Source organism: Pungitius pungitius, chromosome 4, assembly GCF_949316345.1.
Source record: "Pungitius pungitius chromosome 4, fPunPun2.1, whole genome shotgun sequence".
In the NCBI taxonomy this organism is placed as follows: Eukaryota; Metazoa; Chordata; class Actinopteri; order Perciformes; family Gasterosteidae; genus Pungitius; species Pungitius pungitius.
The window spans coordinates 10,335,189-10,355,178 of NC_084903.1; the positions used below are offsets into that span (position 1 = coordinate 10,335,189).

The 19,990-nt window shown below is 39.7% G+C and overlaps 1 protein-coding gene across 3 annotated transcripts in view; it reads right to left on the reverse strand.

The window, feature by feature from the left end:
- The window catches only part of gpc6a (glypican 6a), a 97,426-nt gene that overhangs the window by 70,323 nt on the left and 7,113 nt on the right, over nt 1–19,990 (reverse strand). For all 3 annotated transcript variants that reach the window (XM_037490227.2, XM_037490238.2, XM_037490220.2), the window contains one exon: nt 4,723–4,881. In XM_037490227.2, the coding sequence (XP_037346124.2) occupies nt 4,723–4,881 (159 nt within the window). The remainder of the gene's footprint in view (nt 1–4,722; nt 4,882–19,990) is intronic.

The window sequence follows — 19,990 nt, forward strand, 5'->3', positions numbered from 1 at the left end:
TTGTCTCTTCTGTCCTGCTCATTGTCCTTCTGACTTGGGTTTTTCTTGGTGCTGTCCTGTTCAGCAGATTTCTTTTGAGGACACGCTCTGCTCTGGTGACCCTCTCTCCCACAACTAAAACATTTCATGTTGTTGGAGGTTGCAAAAATGACATAGTCAAATTCTTCCACTCGCAGTTTGAACACAAGGTTTAGCTCTTCGTTCCTGTTATTTAGTATCATGTATAGCTGCCTCCTATGTGACACCACATGCTTCAATAATGGAGACTTGCACCCGAAAGACAGTTTCTTGATTTGAGACATTATTTTCCCATACCTCGATAGCTCTCTTACTATTGTCTCGTCCTTAATAAAAGGTGGAACGTTTGACACGGTGACTTTAACTGCCGGTGTGCTTAGAGGAAAGACAGGTACATACGTATCAAAGACCACGATCCCTTTTTCCACCACCGTGTTTGCTTTAATTACGCTATCTAAGAAAATGACCACAGCATTGTTCATCCTAGCAGCGGACTTCACGCTGTTGTGACCGACTAACTCCCCCACTGCCAGGCTGCAGTCCTCCGCTGAACACGGGAAACACGGCGCGATCCTCACGCCGTGTTTCCTGGTTAGCTTGTGCAGCTCCATGCTGGCGCTTAGCGCGCCGAGCAGCACACGCTGCCCAACTGCACCAAACAGACAAAACAATCACACAATGCACACACAGTCCTGTGGCCCCTACACACCACAACACACTCTCATACACAACTATCCAGAAACCAGATCAAAAGATGATCGTTAGTACCGCTCTCACAACCACGCTCCGTACTCTCAGCACTCCTTCCTTCCTTCCTTCCTTCCTTCCTGAGAGAGAGAGAGAGAGAGAGAGAGAGAGAGAGAGAGAGAGAGAGAGAGAGAGAGAGAGAGAGAGAGAGAGAGAGAGAGAGAGAGAGAGAGAGAAGGATATTCGAGGCAGGGGGAAAGCCAACCACGGCGTCATGTTACTTAACACTGCTTGGCTAATGAAAGTTGTTTGCAAACCAGCGCTACCGCGCTATTGTATAGAATGTTACTAAAATAATGACATTCTATACAATATAATTCCAGACCAGAATTCAAAGAGATGTTACCATTTTCTAATTGAATCAAATGCAAGTCTGCAAGCTAAAGATATGCAGACTTGCGACACTGCAGAGTTGGATTGTGAGTTTCCTTCCCCATACTGTCCATCAGTTGGGCTGTAATATATACGCCCTCCAAGTCTCTCTGGGAGAATATAAGGCCCACTGGGAGATACGGGGGGCGGGGTGGGGGGGGTAACGATTTCTTGCCCATGATGATTGGACATTCAGAAAACCCAAACCTTAATTCTAGTGTGCAACAGTCATTTATGGCTTCAAGATTGCTCAATAATGCATTAAAGTCCACAAGCCTCCAGGGGAAGCAGTCAGTAATCAAAAAGTAAGTTACAGTTTTCATAATAGGGCCCTATAAATAACTGGGGACAGAAATGAGGGCATGTAAAATTGATGAGGGATGATTCAAACCCCACGAGGTGGAGGGAGCTTAACGCAAGGAGAAGGAATGTGATGTTGAGTGGCCTGGCGATATGGACATGTGAAAAAAGAGGGAAATTGCACAAGTGATTTATGTCACCAGTGTCATTCAACAGCTCAGATATATGGACATTAGTCTTGAGGCAACCTTTTTGAAATATTAATATAGAAATACACAGGATTTTGCTGCACGTTTCAAACCATCTGGCTTGCTGAACCTGTGGCTGCCAATTAGTTTCAAAGAAGAGCAAAACGTCTTCTGTGCATCACATCATATGAGTTTCAAACATTTGTATCAACTGTGATTATATTTTATATATTTATATTTTGTTGCCACTTATCACATGTGTCTGATAAAAGATGGCAGCACGCTATGATTTATTCCAGAGAGGGAGCACATACAGAAACATGACTCCAACTCCAACATAATCCTTCAGAATAAGAAAAGAGTTCTGCTCTGTGTCACAAAATAAGGGCTTAACGAGGCCTCTCAATGTCTATTCTTTATAAAAACGTATTCCCTCTAAATGAAATAGATCGAATCTTAACTGCCTGTGTAAAAAAGATTTTAGATTGAAAAAAGTAGGAAAACTCATTAAAACAACTAAAGGTAAACAATAATAAGTTACACAGCATCACAGAATGAGGGTTTAGGACAATAAAGCTTTAGGGGAGTCCCATTCAAGTTTCTTTGTTGTCCTTGATCAACTATGAGTCTTTTTATATTGAGTGTGTGCGGATACTGACTTCAATCCAGTATTTCATTTAATTAAATGCCCACTTAATGTACTGCATACGTGACACATTGACCGATTGTGACCTACTTAATCCGACACACCTTATTTCATTCATGAGCTTCTCTATCCAAATGCTGAAGAGCCTGCTTCTAAAATATTAATCTTTGAAGCTTGAATTAATAAAACCATGTGAATGAAAGTTTTATTGTCGAATGTGAATGAAATTGTTGTGGCACAATCAGCTAAAGAGAAGACGTTTCAGTTTGTTGGATTTGTGTGAACTGCAGAAACACTCAGCGTGCCGTTATAGAGTGGAGCTCCTTCCCAAATGAAACCATCATATGTTCAGTGGAGACAACTGCTGCAACCCAACAAACATATCAACAACTCACTGAAATAATTAGTGACAGCTCATATGACCTGACCTAACAACTGTGAACTATGACCTGAATATACATATACAGTATATACTGTATATATATGCTTTTTCCGAATGTGAAACAAAAAAAGCATTTTGCTAACCTCAGCGTCTCCAATCGTTAACATTCACAGGCTCTCATTTCCCCTTGCATATGCAGAAAATGATTTTACAGTTGGCTGAAATACAGTAATGGAGAGCAGGGTTACTATACCAGTGAGCGGATATGGAAAAATCAGAGAAAGGATCAGAATTAGGTTGGCTTTACTTCAGCAGGTGTCGGATGAGCCTTGGCATTGGCTCGGGGCATCTCTAGTAACATTGCATGCATAAGAGTGACACCAGCGATGCCCACATTCAACATCTCTCTTATTTTAATAGAACTTACTTTAAATAACTTTCCAAATCAATGCCTCTGACATACCTCATTTACAATATTATGTGTAAATTCATACACCACATGCATCATGAAAATGAATGGAAATAACTGTGCTGTTTGTGATTGAAATGCAGCTTTTGACATATACTGACTTGGGATAAGATATATTATATTATTTAGATTATTCAATGAAGCAATGAAAAACCTCTCTCATGAGTCCTTCGGCATTTGTATAAATATACTACTGATATTCTAATTTAAAACAAAAGCAGTTGAATCTGGCTCTGGCAGGGACATGCAGGTGTTTTCTCAGTTGATTGCCAACCTGACAGATGGATATTTCAACGCTGTGCATTGAAATACTTGGCAGTAACTATTCTTGAATGTTTCTGGCCAAGCGAACCGCTCGTCTCTCTTATTCCAGCTGTATTCTCTCTGGTGCAGGGATTGTCATTTCTCAGTTTGATATCACACAAAGAGAAAAAAAGGGTGTGGGTTTTTGACATGCAGTTTGCCAAGGACAAAGACATTTTCCCAATTCTACATTTATTAGTGTCAGTTTTTCATATTGAAGCCCTGCATAACCGTCTAGCATCTGCACACAGATATTACCTCACATTACTTTCCAGAATTGCAGATGTCTGAGATACATAAAAGGCTCATTGATTTTTCTGCTACATAGAGTCATGGCTGCAGTTCACTGATCATCTTTAAACAGCATATGAGACAAATTTGGTATTCACAGTCAAGGAAAACGTTTTGTCAAAACTAAACACTTTGCTTTGCTATTTCTTTGCAGCAGCTGGTATGCAAAATATATTTTTCATCACCGTCTTGAAAAAACTCATTTGAGTTAATTACCAGTTTGTATTATTTATTGTTGGCTGCTACTGATGATGTTCATATTGCTGTAAAACACCTCTTTCAAATAACTATATTTTTTCAAGTTTCTCACCAAAGAATGACTTTGAAAATGGAAAATCCTGTAGTCGTGAGAATAATCCTGATGATTAACATGATCATTTACTGTTACCAATTACCAGGAACGCAAACTCATTCGAGTAAAAAAAAAAAAGGAAAAGAAGTAGCAAATATATTTTAGGATAAGAATAACTGAAATTCATGTTCTCATTATCTTTATCAATTTTCAAAGGCAACCAGAATCTAAAGTAGCAGAAGAAAGTAAACATCTTTCGCCACCTTAACATGCAAAGTACAGCACATGGTGCACATGTAAGAGTGTCCTGGCAGAACTTAAATCAAGCAGCTCGTTCATAATAGCACAAAGACACTGTGCGTCATGATACTTATACAGTAACATGTATTCACCACAGAGCCACATTAGTGCTGTCCTGTTCTATCAGTCACAGTTCCTCCTTTGGTCCAAGTCACACAAAGCAGCATCACATTGTGCAATGCTCCATCCGTCATTCAGAAAAAAAGCCTATTGTCTGAGTATATGTTGAACAACAGAAGTGATACCTAGACTTGGGATATCTTTAATGAGGTAGATGGTGATATGTGGCAAGAGAAAGACATCGCACAAGAATAGAATCATACATAATGTATCATTAAAAATTAACCAGTGATTTTTAGTTCTGGCATCAGTGGGGAACAGATGAAACTTTTTATGTCAGCGGATATATCTTACCGTCAAACTTTTTATGTCTCGAAAAAAAAGTTGTCCTCATATGGCGGCTGCTTTCCTCGACCAAGTTCTCAAACTCCACTTTGCTCTCCTGGTTGAGTTTGTCCTCCATCTCGGATGTGCAGCAGGTGTGTCCCTGTGGACAGACACGCAGGTGCTCACCTGTGGGAGACAGAAACGTAGGTTTGGGTTTTTCAAAAGACTTTGATAAAACTCCCCTGTGATTTTGGGACTCTAATCAACAAAACTATCAAAGAGGGACAGATCGTAACAAATTGGGATGGATGATATTGGACGGCAACCTGCTATCATGCGAGAGAATCGTTGATGTAGCAGTGCGTACAAGGGTTTTCAGTGTACATCGGTTCAAAGTACTGTAGTCATGGCAACTGAGCTCGTGTACATCAGTGTAACAAACATCAAATGAATGGCAGTGCATTCATAAAAAATATTCCTGCTTCTAGAGATTGCAAAGACTATAACTAGCATTGACTGATTTGTTGGGGGTCATTTGGAGCCACCACAACAAAAAGTAAAAACTATGTTGACCAATTTCCCACTATAATCATCCGACTTATTTGAGACACATTTTCAAATAAATGAAAATGGATTTCTGAATCACAGAGTGTGCTCCGATGCTTGCTTGTTTAACACCAAAAAATGAACTCAGTTGAGTGCAGATCCTCGAAGGTGAATCTGCAACAACCTCTGCTGAATGAACACAACTCAATCAGCTGACTCCCCTTGCAGACATCTATCTAAACACACTTCGTTCAAACAGAAGTTGTCGTAAAAGACACGTCACACTATTGTGCAAAACAAGAAGTGTGTATTTGTTGTTGACTGTTAGCAGCTCGTCAAACATACCGTACAAAAGGGAACTTTTTTCACCCACTGTGGCTGCAGGGTGTCATTGAAGCACTCGGCGGCGTTAACTGTAACGGCCCCTACTGGCTGAGGGGCTCGGAGTGACTGAGGAGTCAATGGCAGCATGAAACAAGTAGTAAAAGGTGTGAGTCATCTCAACCATTAGAGGTCCTTGAGCATTCGGCCCCTGCTGCAAACCAACAACATGGTGTAGTTTTCTACAGCAGAATGAGAGATTAGCCTTGTACAGACAAAGGGGTGCGCACACTAAACAACGGACATGGGCACACTCCGGTAAGGGCATGATTTCAAAGTTTACGCATTCATCTATGCAATTATTCTCGCCAAGATTAATGCGATAAAATATTGTATTTGTTGTGTTTGTTGACCCCTGACACAAAATATTCCAATCTACTGAAAGCCCCAATTATTTTCAGCGTTTGTGTGATCTCCACCACTGATACTGCCGCCCCAAGTCCAATAAAAGTCATCTTTTTGGAGATTTCACACCATTTACTTCAATAGAAAAGAAGTTTGTAGTGGAAAGAGCCAGCTATCTATTTTGTTTTTTAATTTCGTTAAATCAGCAGAGGCAGAACGTCCCCATATCATGATCCCCATATAATATGAGTGAGTGTTTATATTATTTAGCTTTAAGATATGAAAATGCTTACAGTCTTTAACACTTTACTTTGTGCATAATGTGGTGTAGAAATACCTGAATGATATCCTTGAATGCACATTAGGACAATTAAAAGTGTTTTATCAGAGTGTAAACTTGACCAAAGAAATGTCTATGTAATTCAAAAACACAAGTCCAATTAGAGGGAGGGTATTGAATAACTCAAATATTTAGAAACTGAGATCCCCATCAGCAAATAACATCACACATATGAAAAAATGATAATTAAAAAGAAGGGTCACTCTCCCATCTGTGGAATATTCTGTGTGTCTAAAAGCGTGTAATCTATACGAGTAACATAAATGAATGCAGGCTGGAAAACAAATTCTGTCTGATGAAACCCCCCAAAATTATTTTCTACAGACATAATGCACATCATTATCAGACAGAAGCCAGACTTGACCCATCATGCATATAACAGATCCATCCCAGAGCATGGCAGCATCACTGGGCAGCTGCTTTTTTTAGTATCAAGTGGAGAAATGAGAAATTAAAGAGGAGAAAGCCCTTCGTTTAATAAAGCACTACTCCAAACCACTCCAAAGATGGGTTTAGGATAAGAGTGACTCCATGAGGGACACAACACGTATCTAAATTTAGAGACAGGATATCTGATATGTGCACTGAGCAACATCACAGATAATACAAACCTTAACTATACCTGTACAATGCACCTGGTACAATACCTTAAATCGTGAGGTACAATATGTACCAATATGTAGTAATATGTACTAAAATCTCTGCCAAAGCTGCTTTAAATACTGCCTGAGAAGAGTTTTGAGCTGATGTACCTCTGATAGCAAATAAGCCAATGCTAAAAATAAAACCTTGCACAATTATTACACAAATAAATGTACTTGTATATCTCCGAAAACTACCTTCAATACCGCTAAAATAACCAAATAAATTGTCCCCCAAAGCATCATCAACTGCCAGTAATGAGAAAATGAAATTGAGTGACCTGAATCACAGGAAGAGAACCATGTGTGCATTGATCCATTTACAAAATATCTCAACATTTTTTTACGTTACAGGGTTTTTGTTTTTCGTCATTTCTGTCAAACGTTTCTAACGTGGGAAGCCGCTCAGCAGCTGGAGCCTATTGGTGGATGTGAGGGCTCCTTCATGGACTCGTTAGTCAGAAGAGGACATGTGAAAGTGCATTGATCATTATAAGTACAATATTTTATGAAAAATGTTCCTCTGCAGTAACATATGCAGATATTTGGGCCATTTATTTGGAAAATAATCATCCCCGTCTTCAACTCGTTACTAACAGTAGAATATATACATTTTAGAGGTGATACATTTTTTTGCATACTTGTTGTATCATCTTCCCTCCTGCTGCTCTACTACTGAGAGCATAAGACATCATTATCCCAGAGTTTAGCAAAAGAAATAAGTCTGGCCAGCCGCCCGATGAAAGATTTGGGCTTATTTTCTATTTTTAACAAGTTCTACCTATTAACTTTTAAGGAAGGGGAAGAGAAAATGTCTGTGCACCTCTTTTTGCTAGATCCTACTACACAAAGCAAGCCTTGACAGTCCCACTGGTGTTCAGCATGCATATACAGTAAGCTATAGATGAAGGAGCTCTGCATGGATAATGAAACAAGAAGGACGCAGTGTGTACGTGCTGGTACTCTCAAATGTGCTTAATCCTTAATCAGTCCATAGAGAGGCACCATGCTGCAGTAATGAGGTACACCATCAACAGTTCAACACCAGCTTATTGTCTCTGGAGGAACGAAGAAAGCCTCCTGGACACTGAGACCAAACTCCTTAAAAACAAAAAAAATATGCTTAAATGGAGGAGTCGATTTCCATTTGGTGATTCTTTCAGACTTGTTTGTTCCTTTAGTACACGGACAGGTTGTAACCCTTTGGCAATGCAACGGTATTGTCACGCACTGTTTCCGATCTGAGGAGATGCAACTCTGTGATAATCCTCATTCCGAGCTCCAATCAGTTCAACAAACAATAATGTGCTGTCTAGGGAGCTCGTGGTAACCGTAGCACAGCTACGTCGTTTTATTTCATCTTCATCTTCTACATAAATCTCTGTTGTCTTCTCAGGTATTTCTTCATCATAGTTTGTGCTGTATCCGTGTTGATTCCATTTAAGTTTTCATTCGCTACATTATTAAAAGTGTAGTAGTGCAACATGGTCCACCACATTCTTTTGGAGTGGGGGACAAGGCTGACTCGGAGTCAGTTTCCACTGGCATGAATTAGCCATTTGGCAAATGACAAAGGAAAGGACCTCTTGTCAGCTGTGTGGACCAGGACACAAGAGTACGACTTGTCGTCATGATGATGGATAACTTCAGGGGACGTTCACTCGCTGCATTATGAAGCTCTGCAACCCTGAAGCGCGTCCGTTTCAGTGGGAAGATTCCGTCAAAGCAACAAACTGACGTAACTTGTCAAAGTGAGTACAACGCAGCTGTCGTCAACTAAAGGTTGGCGAAAAATAGAAAAAGAAAAAAATCAATAGAAAATTCCGTAAGTGCAAATGACAACTTAAAAAGAAAACCCCGGTGCCTTTCTTTTTCAAAGGTACAGCCTTCTGTATTTCTCTCAGGCTGTTTTTTGTACAAACACATACTTTGACATATCCTGCTACTTTGAACACTTTGAAAAACGCGAATGCTGCTGTTACATCAGTCAACATAAAAATGACTTTGTCAACAGCAGGTAGGAGTGTGAGCTGCACGTTTGTAATCGTGTGACTTTTCACATGTTATTCTGTCTCTCCTTTTCTCACAAGTACTTTTCTGGCTGTTTACCACGATACCGACTAAAGGAAACAGCAGCATTTACAGAAGATAGCGGTAATGCCAAAATAATAGTCCAAATAACTCTACACGTTTACTGATAAAACTTTCTGGATGTTTTTTTTTACATTTTGAGCTCCATTTAAAACGAACAAAACAAACATAAAGGCTTACCTAGGTGAATAATCATCCCCAAATCTAGATGGGATTCTGGCTCACTGCACCATATCTGTCCCGCTCCAGTGGGTTGTTCGCACCCAAGATGGAATTTGAAACCAAGCTGCCGATACACTGTACGCTTGCAAGATCACAGATGTGCTCAGACTCGGTCGTGCTGAGTTAAACCTGTACGACTCAATACAAATAGTGTCAACAGAAATGAAGACAGAAGGTGCAGCTATAGAAACCCAGGGACATCCGTAGGGGCAAGGAAGCATGGTGGATGTTGCCATAAAAAATACATTTCCAAAGGCAAATTACATAAATCAATTGTGTGCGCTTTCATGACAGGTGTAAATAAATCAAGGTCGTTTTTAAAATTAATTAGTTTAAATTAAATATGTTATGAAAGGGAACAAATGTACCTACTTAACACATTTCATGTGGTGTAGTTCCATTTTACAGCCCTTATATACAGCTGCAAAAAGATTAAAGGAACTCGATATGCAAAAGATTTGCATGCTTACATAAATCATTAAGCTTAATAAGCCTTAATGTTACCATATGCTCATAGCCTTAGCAATGGATTTTGGAAATTCTAATAGCAAGTGCAGCACCAAGACACAAAACAACAACAGCACCAACAAAAACCCACGACACTGCTTTTCTCGCTAACATTATCAAAAATGCAGGTGAAGAGGAGCAAGCAGGAAGTTGGGAACATTCCCAGATGATATCCATAGCATCTGCTAAAATGACCGGCCAAATCAAAACTGTAAACAATTATTTCACTGCTGCTGAAACGTTTGCACATTTGCTTTAAAAACACTTGTGTGTTTTATCCATTTTGTAACATTCTGTCAGTCAGCGTGCGTGGATGGAAGGGAGAGTGTACGGTTTGTTTTAACCGAGCGAGCAGCAGAGAATTACATACTGAATGTAAGCCTGCGGAGACAGCCCTGGCAGAAGTGTTAATCTATTAAAGAGGATACAAGTGTCACGTCAGGTTGCTCACATACAGCGGAGAAAAAGCCTGCTCCCACTTAGATGTTAAACAACACAGCTGTATCTCAAACATTAGGCGCATCCATCTACATTCATGATTCATGATGCGCCGAGCCTGATCACAAATTTATGGATCAACACATGCAAACACAGACCAGCACACACACATACATAAAACATTATTCAGAGACATGTTTGACTACGTCTTATGAGCAAATAGTTATGCAGCCCCTGCAAAATGATGCGTTGATTCCCACTAATGTACCAGTGTCCTCGCAGCTGCCTCGACTACAGATGTCAGAGGGGCAGCGCTGCACATCTTTCCCTCAGAACAAACTGATCACATAATTAAATCTATGTAATTACAGGAGGCAAAAGAATTAAGGCCGGATGCTAATCTTCTGCAGGGATTTTCCAGTGAAACAATCTGCCATTGGCTTAAATGTTACACAGAAGGGAGTGGGGCACAAGAAATATAGTCCATCTTACAAATGCAATCACACATTGGTTGTTTCGTTGAGTTTCTTTGACGCACATGTGTGTTTGGCTCCTGTGGATCACAATCTTCACGGAGTGCAGAACCCGATTGAAGCGTAGCATTGCAATTAAAGGGAAGTTGCTGACTAGTTTCCGAGAATGCTCACGCAGGCCCGATCACTGCTGACGAACAGCTCCTTTCACAGAAGAAGAAAGTTCACCCATTATGAATGTTAATTTGAGTGTTATGTTTAACCACAGACCATCTGATCTGCTAAATATCAGAGTCAGGAATTTAAGTCCATTGGCAGAAAGTCAATGGACTTTGAGGTATTATCATATGGAGATTTAGGAAGAACTAATATCATGTAGTGGGCTTTATTCCGCCGTTGGCTTCACGTCCCTCGACGTCGAAGAAGCATGGACCGCTTGTTTGAGGTTCCATTCACACGCAGAGGCGGTTGTCATGTCTAAAAGGCAGCCGTGAAGGACGGCACATTCACGATCCTTTCATTCTAACTGGTGGTTCATTAAAAGTGGCGGCAGAGCCAATGGTGAGATGGACAGCCATGTGAAGTAACAGCTCAACAGTTACAGCAGATGCCCTATTGAGACTACGGTTTTCAAACATGTTAAAAGCTGACAGTGTGGAAACTTACGACTTGAATTCTAGAGAAAAACTAGTTCAGAGAATAAATATCATAACATGACTCGTGCTTGTGAACCAAAATAACTTTCTAAAATGTAATATATTCCCTCACACACACATTATGTATAAACAAGCCAAACAAGTATTGCTGTTCCATGTGTATTTCTCATCAAAAACTTTTTTTAAAGTACCATTTGGATTTTTTAGACCAAAGTTGAGTATATATTTACATATATAAATATCTAATTCCATTCTGAAATTGTCGGTCTATAATGGATGAAATTAAAACTAGTGGCTATTTAATTTGCACACAAGCCAATACCTCAGCATCAAAGAGTCTTATATAAGTGACAACTATTACAAATGGATGTAAAGGGAGAGAATGGATTTTTTATTTTCATACAGTAATACAAGATAATGGAAAGTGGGTCGTAAAGTAGAAATCCGGTTTAAAAAAGTAGTATGCTTCTAACATGCTTTAGCTAGAGAAAAATGTAATGCAAATGCATGATTATACATGATTATACATGAAATATAGCGGGAGGTTGGGAGGACTGAAGGGCGCACTGGCATGTTGAAAGAATTTAGGCCATGTTTGCTGAAACGTTTGTCTACTTCTAACATAGAGGGAGAGAAAGCACAAAGGCAACAAATACCATGAACAGAGGGGAGAACATGAAAATAATGTTTTTTATGCAAATGCCTCAATTCAAAGCAAATGCACTTTTGAATCTCGTGGTGAAGCGGATAGTACACAGTGTTTATTATGGCTTAACAACGCTGACCGAGCCACGTGGCTGTCAGCAGGTGGGTCTTGTCTTGTTGCGCTGCAAGGTGTAGAACCTCCATAGTCACAGAGCGCGCTGACCTCCGATTGGTCCCGGGACATTCATGAAAAGGCTTCAAAGGGAACCACGGGGACGAGGCTTCAAAGCTGTAGTTAGGACGTCCTAAGGCTTCCACGGTAGATCAAGATTAGCGCGTGAGATATAACAAAATAATACAAAATTAAGAGTGTTAACCATTACTTATAAGCACCACATATATGCACTTATATGTATAATGTCACTGGTCAACTGAGGTTTTTCTCTGGAAGGTGTGAAATTTCCCATTGGGCCATTTCATAATAATTTATTTAAAAATAAAATAATAAATGAATGTCACAGGGTCATAAATGAAATAGAGGCCCTTGGCCACCTCTGGTTATGAACCCTTCCAACAACAAACAGAGGCTTTGAAAATAACCACAAGCTTCTGCTCCATGAAATCAATTTTACTTTCATGAATCTCCATTAAATCACACGCTGTGATTGCATTCTCAGTAGCATGCCGACAAAGGACAGACCAGGGCCGCATATCTCTCACTAGCTGGAGAGGTTCCCGGCTAAAGTTTCCCATTATCAAGACTTTTCAAAATATACATTTCTTTAGATTGCAATGCAACAAATCAAGGAGTGTGATTTTTTGAGTCATAAGATAACAAAGGAAGTCCTGTTGCGTTCAACAACAGCTTGAAGCAAACAGCTTCAGAAGCTCCCACAGCTTTCAGACGAAGGATTGCAGGGAATTTGTTCCAATATTTTTGGCTTTGACGCAACAGCTGGAGCCGATGGCGGCAACGTTAGCCGCCGCTGAAGAACACCAGCAGCTGGTCCTTTGCATTCAAAACTATGCTCCTTCTACTTTGTAGTCTTTAAAGTAACCCTTGGTGTTCTCCTCCTGCTAACCGAACATGATAGGAAAGCATAAAAAGGATAATTACATTTATTTGTTCACATCTGGATTTTTTTCACACAGTATTAACTACAGCACGGCAAAGTAGGGAATTACAACTATAACCAACTTACTTTATTTCACAGAATCATTTATTTATCTATTAAACTTATATAGTTATACTATATTAAAAAATCTGCATTAAAAAGAAAAAATAATAATATCCATTCCAAAAACATCACCATGCCTGGAGAAAAGAGCTGATTGAAGAGGTTCCATCATTGATAGAAACATACGGTGGTAGAAGTACTCGATAATCTTCTACTTGGGAGATTTTGAAATGCAAAAGAGACTTTTTTTTTTTCATTTCATTCCCATAACTACAAACATAAGTTCCATGGAAAAGTGAAAGCTGCTGAATATTTCAGGGCAGCTGTGGGAATAGAGGCTGTTCAATGCCCGTGGAGGGTCTGATGCCAGAAAGTGTGATTCACTCCCAAAAGGATTCATTAGTCTACCTGGCCAAAGGGCACACTGCATATGGGCCATGCCATCTGGTACATCACTTGACCACTCTTGCCAGCATTTTAAAGTAAGGACGTCCTCGCCAGAGCTTCGTGCCAAACAAGCCAACAGATCACCAAGTCAAGAGAGAAAAATGCTTTATTCACCCATGCTGAAAATTCATAAAAAGGTGTAGTGATGCAGTAAATGACATTTCATTTCTGCATAGTTTTGCAGCATGTATCATACTCTGAGCCGGTGAGCTGTATTGCAAGTGTGCTTCTCTAAAAATCCCTTTAAGGCGGAGAGCATAAAAAAGAGCAGGTGGGATGGCATTAACCCGCGTTACGATTGGAATCTGGATTCGTTTTTATCTGTTTCCGAGAAATCTTCAACTGCGGCCCGTTAGTGGGGTTTTCACAATACAGCAGAGCTGAGCTCAATAACAGGGAAGCACCATCTTGAATGAATCACATTTATTATCATTGATCTACTAACAGATTCCAGCTCTGCTCTCATACTGAACTGCCTCTGGAATATTGCCCACTCACTGCTCTTATAGTCTAGCTGCCACAGGGACTCATTGCCTTCAAAAGAAGGCCTCCAGAAGTCCATACCCTTGACGTTTCAATTCTTTCCATTGAGATGACTTGAGCCATGCAGGTCTCTCATGATATCCAAAATTCACTTGATCTGTAGCTCAGTTTTTTGCATTGATTATGTTGAAAATCTATCACTTGACAGAATTGCATACTCCACAAGGCGCATAACATAAACAAACACAGCACATTTCCCAGCAGTCAGACACAGAGAGACATTTAAGGGTATAATTCAATTGTCAACACAATTACAATCCATCATTTAAAATTGGTGTCTATTGAATTATTATACAAAATGTTTCTAATTAAATGCACAAATATCACTTTGTTTGATGAGGGTCTACTGCTTTTGCATTTTCAGCTTCTAAGTGTTCATTATTCCTCAGTGGAAATACCCTGAATAAAAATAACTGATCTGAAATGTGAACATTTGTGAGGAGAATGAGCAGACTAATGAGATGTAAGGCCACCAGGAGACACCTGTAAGTGTCTAGTGATATTTGGGTTTGGCAGGTTGAATCCGTTCCCACTTTTTAACCAACCAGATTTGTCAGACAGTTAATTCACTGAATTAGCCACACACCAAAATCACACATCCCTATCCGGTTATTTATTTTACTTATTAGCAATCACTGAAATAAATTTCCTAGAAAAAGTATATCATGTTTTGATATAAAATTCTACCGTGCTCCATTCTCCCTACCATGCGCAGCTATAGATCCGAATAAAATTCCTTTTCTTTAGTTAAACTTGCAGTGTTTTAGTAAGTGAAGGAAGCTGTTTTTAATTGTAAGATAAAGGTTGATGTAAGGACACGTGGAGGTATCCACATACATAAGCGTTAATGTACAGTACATTCACACTGACAACCACAATCCTTAATGTCATTATCACATGCGACTAGAACATCTAATTCATTGATCATAGTCATCGTTATTGTATTTTAGGGTTTAATGGTATGTGTTGAAGGAACATCCATGTCTCTAAATTAAAGGCTATTTCGCCCATAGAAAAGTGGCGAAAATGTCAGTATGTCAAGTCTAGAACTTCCATCAATGACAGTCCCTAACAGTTGACTCTCCGTGGTCTAAATACTTCATCCAAGTTTAACACCTTGGAACGTGAAGACTAAAAGGCTGACTGAGCATCAGTTCCACGTGAAAGGTTGACATCTCTATCTTTGAGATCTATTGACTCAGGAGCAGCGCAGGCCACACACACACACACACACACACACACACGGCAGTCCTTTTTTCATTTGAGCAGGGGGACATTAAAAGGACCCTCTGTTTAGCTGACATGACCTAGATGAGAGGTTAAAAGGAAATTAAATCACAGAAATAGAATTAAAGATGTATGAATATTATATAGTGTTGAGCAAAAGAACATCTTCTTTTATCAAAGCTGAAGCTGAATGCTTGGCATACTTATGCCAGGAGATATGTTCTGTTTAAAAGGTCAACTTTTAAAGTCAAAAGTATGAAGGATTACTTCCATTCTTATAAGAGGTATTTCCAAATTCAGAGTCTACCAACAGTCTTTTTCACCATAGAGATATTGAGTTCCAAAATGAAAAAGTATTAATCATTGAGGCAGTGATTCATAAAAAACAAACAATATAAAATGAATGCATATCAGTGCTAATTTAGAAATGACTGGAGGAAAGTTGACAGTATGGTACTTAAAGAGACTCTGTGTTGTTATTTGTTCTTTTTTTAGGTTATTTTTATGAACTTAATAATTGCTAGTTCTGGCTTTATAAATTGAAGATTATGTAGCGTTTCTTCTTCACATATGGTTGTAAACTGAAGATTGTTGAATTTCAGACAATTTTTTGGATGAAGCTATTTGAAAATGTCACCCTCTTGGAAATTCTAACATCTACTTTCTGTCATTATATAAAAAAAACTGCCCTGTTACTGATCCCTTCAATGATAACTTATGTGGGAATAATTGTAATGTGTTTTATTCTGGATGAAGCCACAATCTATCCTTTGTGTTAGATATTTTAGTTGAGCGTGTGATTAGTCATCATTGACTAATAATCAATTGTTATGACAAAATAATACATGAACGCATCAACCTTTGAGAGGATTGCACATGCTGTCTTCAGGTGATATTACTTGTCGACAAACATCCTAAGACTTGAGGTAGGCTCGATTGCCGTTACATCACATCTGTCTGCCTGTTGAATTCATGCATCAAGCTCCATTGATCTCACCGCTGCTCTGCCATCTGGATCTCCTCTTCATCAACCAAATCACCCCACTTTCAACTATTTCCACTGGGGCTTGGGACCCAAATTGAATATATCCAAACAAGATGAACCAGATAATTCCCTCTATCGCACGGGCCATATGTTAGCACACTTGAAGGCAGCTCCAAGATTTTCTAACTTTGAAGTAACTTCCAGGCGTGACAGTAATGGATAGACAAATACAGGAAGGTGAAGCTCAAACTAACAATGTGGGCACGAGCCCACCTCATGTCCTCCTTCCTTTCTGTCCGATGAGCAGCCCGTGGGCTTGAAACGGGGCAGCAGCATACTAAAGGTGGAAATAAACATACTTAGCAACTATTCAAAAAAATTATAGTTAGCCAAAATGCCGCCGTTGTCTTATAGACAGTTTGACTAAATATTGTTACTGATGCTTTGTTTGGATTGAAATCCCGGTTTGCTAAAAAATCGTGTCTTTTCATTTTATTTTTCCATAGCGAAAAATGCTGGAGGTGTTTCCTTTTGCACAAAGACAGAATTACACCGGTTGGACTAAATGAGAAGCTATTAATGAATAGAAAATATGGAAAAGCAGTATCCCAAATGGGCCAAAATCAAATCAAATTCCAAATATGGTTCAACGGAAAGGCTTCTTGGAAATCAAATGGATATCGGAATATTTAGATTTTGTAGAAAATAGCATATTTTGCAAAAATAATAAATAACTGAAGGTTACTGCATGTACAGTATGTGAGTCATAAATAGGGAAAGTTATATGGCAGGCCCCTTCAAGTTTTCAGTCAAACCCAAAGTTGAAATCAACCATTTTGCTTCTTAAAATAATTGTATTCATTGGAATATTTTTATTGGAAACACAGCTTTTGAAACACACATCAATAATAAACAGTCATGCATGGATTCTGAATTCAAAGCAGACCTTAACTGTGCTGTAAGCAGCACGGCTCTGTGGCTCTGAATAGTTTCTGTGACGCATTTTCCAAACAGGATTTACACCGATGTCCAGTAAACCCTGTATGCGGAAATAAGAACATAATGGCGTAAAAAAATCTCACCCATGGGAGTGGGGCGTTACACAGAGCCCCATAAGGTTTTCTAAATTAAAGCAATCTGTTGCTGCTTAAAGCTTATTTTTACTGTTACTTTAATGTTTTTAAAAAATTGAAAGTGATGAGGTCAGATGTGCATTAGAAGTCATATTATATAGTTGCCTCAGCGACATGTCCTGATTGCAACCTGCAGGTTCAAGTCAAATGATGATGGTTCCAACTTAGGCTAACTCGATCTCCTGACCTTTGTCAGGTGGAACTGTTGTCATTTTAGTCACATCCCAGATTTAAACATCACCACATTAACTGCCGGCCATTTGAATTGAGGCAAATTAACCTGTGTAACATATGGTGAGGTCAAAGCCTTGCACTGGAGCTCTGGATTCGTCATGCTAACTGGTGCATGACTCAAAACACAACAGCTGGTGGTCTGAAGAGCCCGAGGTAGAGCCCCAGGGTGCGAGATGACCAGCCCCCTCATTTACCGGCAGCTTACACAGGGGACAAGAATCAGCGGGGTTCTTGGAGCAGGAGACGGGGCTGGCTTCTTTTCAGATTCTAGCCCCCGCAGGAGCAAGAGAACGAGGACTCGCCAAGAAGCATCACAATAGCAGATGTTTCATTTGACACATGAAAAGCTTCGGGGGCCAAAAATTGTGTAAACGCTGGGCACCGGCTTGTTAACCCATCCAGTTCAAGAACCCCAATTCCAAAGTGCTTGCACCTCCTTCCCAATAGGCCTTCAAATAATGCAATTTGAACTGAGAGCAATATATTCATTCTCAAGCCTCATCTTTATTGTCAGCTCTCCCCGGAGATGACCTACGTGGAGCGTAGTGAGCTCACATGCGTGTCGCTGCAGGACTTGCTCTGCGCTCTCATCGGCTACGAGGAAGGCTGATTTGGATCAATTGTTGGTTTACCCCTGCTGTTCTTCTGTGGTCGTAGATTCATTTGAATGCCCTCCTCAAGAAGCTTGCAAGTCCTACTTTCAAAAGGCTTCATTAAAAGCCAATATGAAGAAAAAGAATACAATATGTGGTGCTATGATACATGTATAATGCACTAAGTTATGTAAGCTATTAAAAGGCACAGTTGGGAAAACGCAGCAAAAGAAAAATATACTATATACTATTTGCATGTCAATTGCCAAAACCTCTTTTGCCCTCTTCTCTCTAGTTTTGTTAAATAATTAGTGAACTTTATAAAATTTTTGCAGGAATCAATTATCATTAAAACCAGTAATATCAGTATCATTTTTTTCTCCCCACACAGATCACTGAGTAAAATAGGGACACAGTGCATGAACCGGATTAATGAGTAAATGAGGCAACACAGGTTAAGGAACAAAAGGGCACAGATCCGACACATGCGAGTGTCGTTTTATCCTCCAGGGCATTTCACTGCAAAGCCTATTATTTAACGTTATAATTAGAATCCAGAAACGTGTCCCGGGGTTAAGATCAGCCCTCTACATTTTTGCATTAAGAAAAAAAAATAATAACGATCCCCAATTAGTCCCTCCACCTCAAAGCTTCAAACGAGATCACACTTAACTGGGCCATGAACTCTTGTAATGGGTATAAATTGACTAATTTGTAACTAAAACAACACACTTTCCTTGCATGTCTTGTCCTGGTGAACAACTACTGCTCAACACAATTTGTTACAAAATCAGAACATTCTTAATCGCAGCGCGAGCTCGGCATCGTGGTTGTTACTCGCTGAGCAAGTATCATCTATTCACTTGAGAGATGCAGTCAAGCCGTTGGAACTCTGCTGTTACGCCCACTGCAACGCTGCTGTCATGAATTCATTGAACTCGAATTCCAGTTTACCGACTGCACAATTTAGGAAAACACTGTACCGCGCCGCCACAGCATGTCAAGTGGAAATGTTTTCCCTGTTGTCCCATTTGCACATGTTGATGAAGAACGCGGTACTCGTGAACTATAGGCTGATATTCTAGAAATGAGTGAGTTAGGCGTAAGAAACATATGCAGCTTACCGAGAGTACAGAAGTACTTGTCGCTTTGCTACGGGGGGGGACGAGGCAATACACACACGGCCCCCCCCGCTGATGCCCAAATAACACGTCGACTTGGTAGTTACTGAATTTTATTTATCGCTGTTTTGACTTTGGCGGATCCACGACAGAAAGAGTTTAAATGCTCGCAGAGATCAGTGGGTGATTGTAAACGCATGAAACAGACTGAGACTTTGTGGGGGCCGGCTGGCGTGGCTGTTTTTATAGTGATGAGGAAACACTGGATAAAGAACCTCACGCCTGGTATAACTTACTCGTGAGGGCCATGGAGGTCCACTTTTCTCGACAATCACACCACAGTTTTGCACTGTATGGAATCACATCTGCCACTAAAAACTTATTATTATTATTATATTTGAGTAAGTTGTTTTAGGGAAATAAATAAACATTTTAAAAATGATATCTGGATACTGAATCCAGGGTTTTCATTAGCTGTAAGGCATAATGTTCAACATTTAAAAAACTCAAAGCGTAAAATATATTACCCTGTGTAATAACCTTTTGATG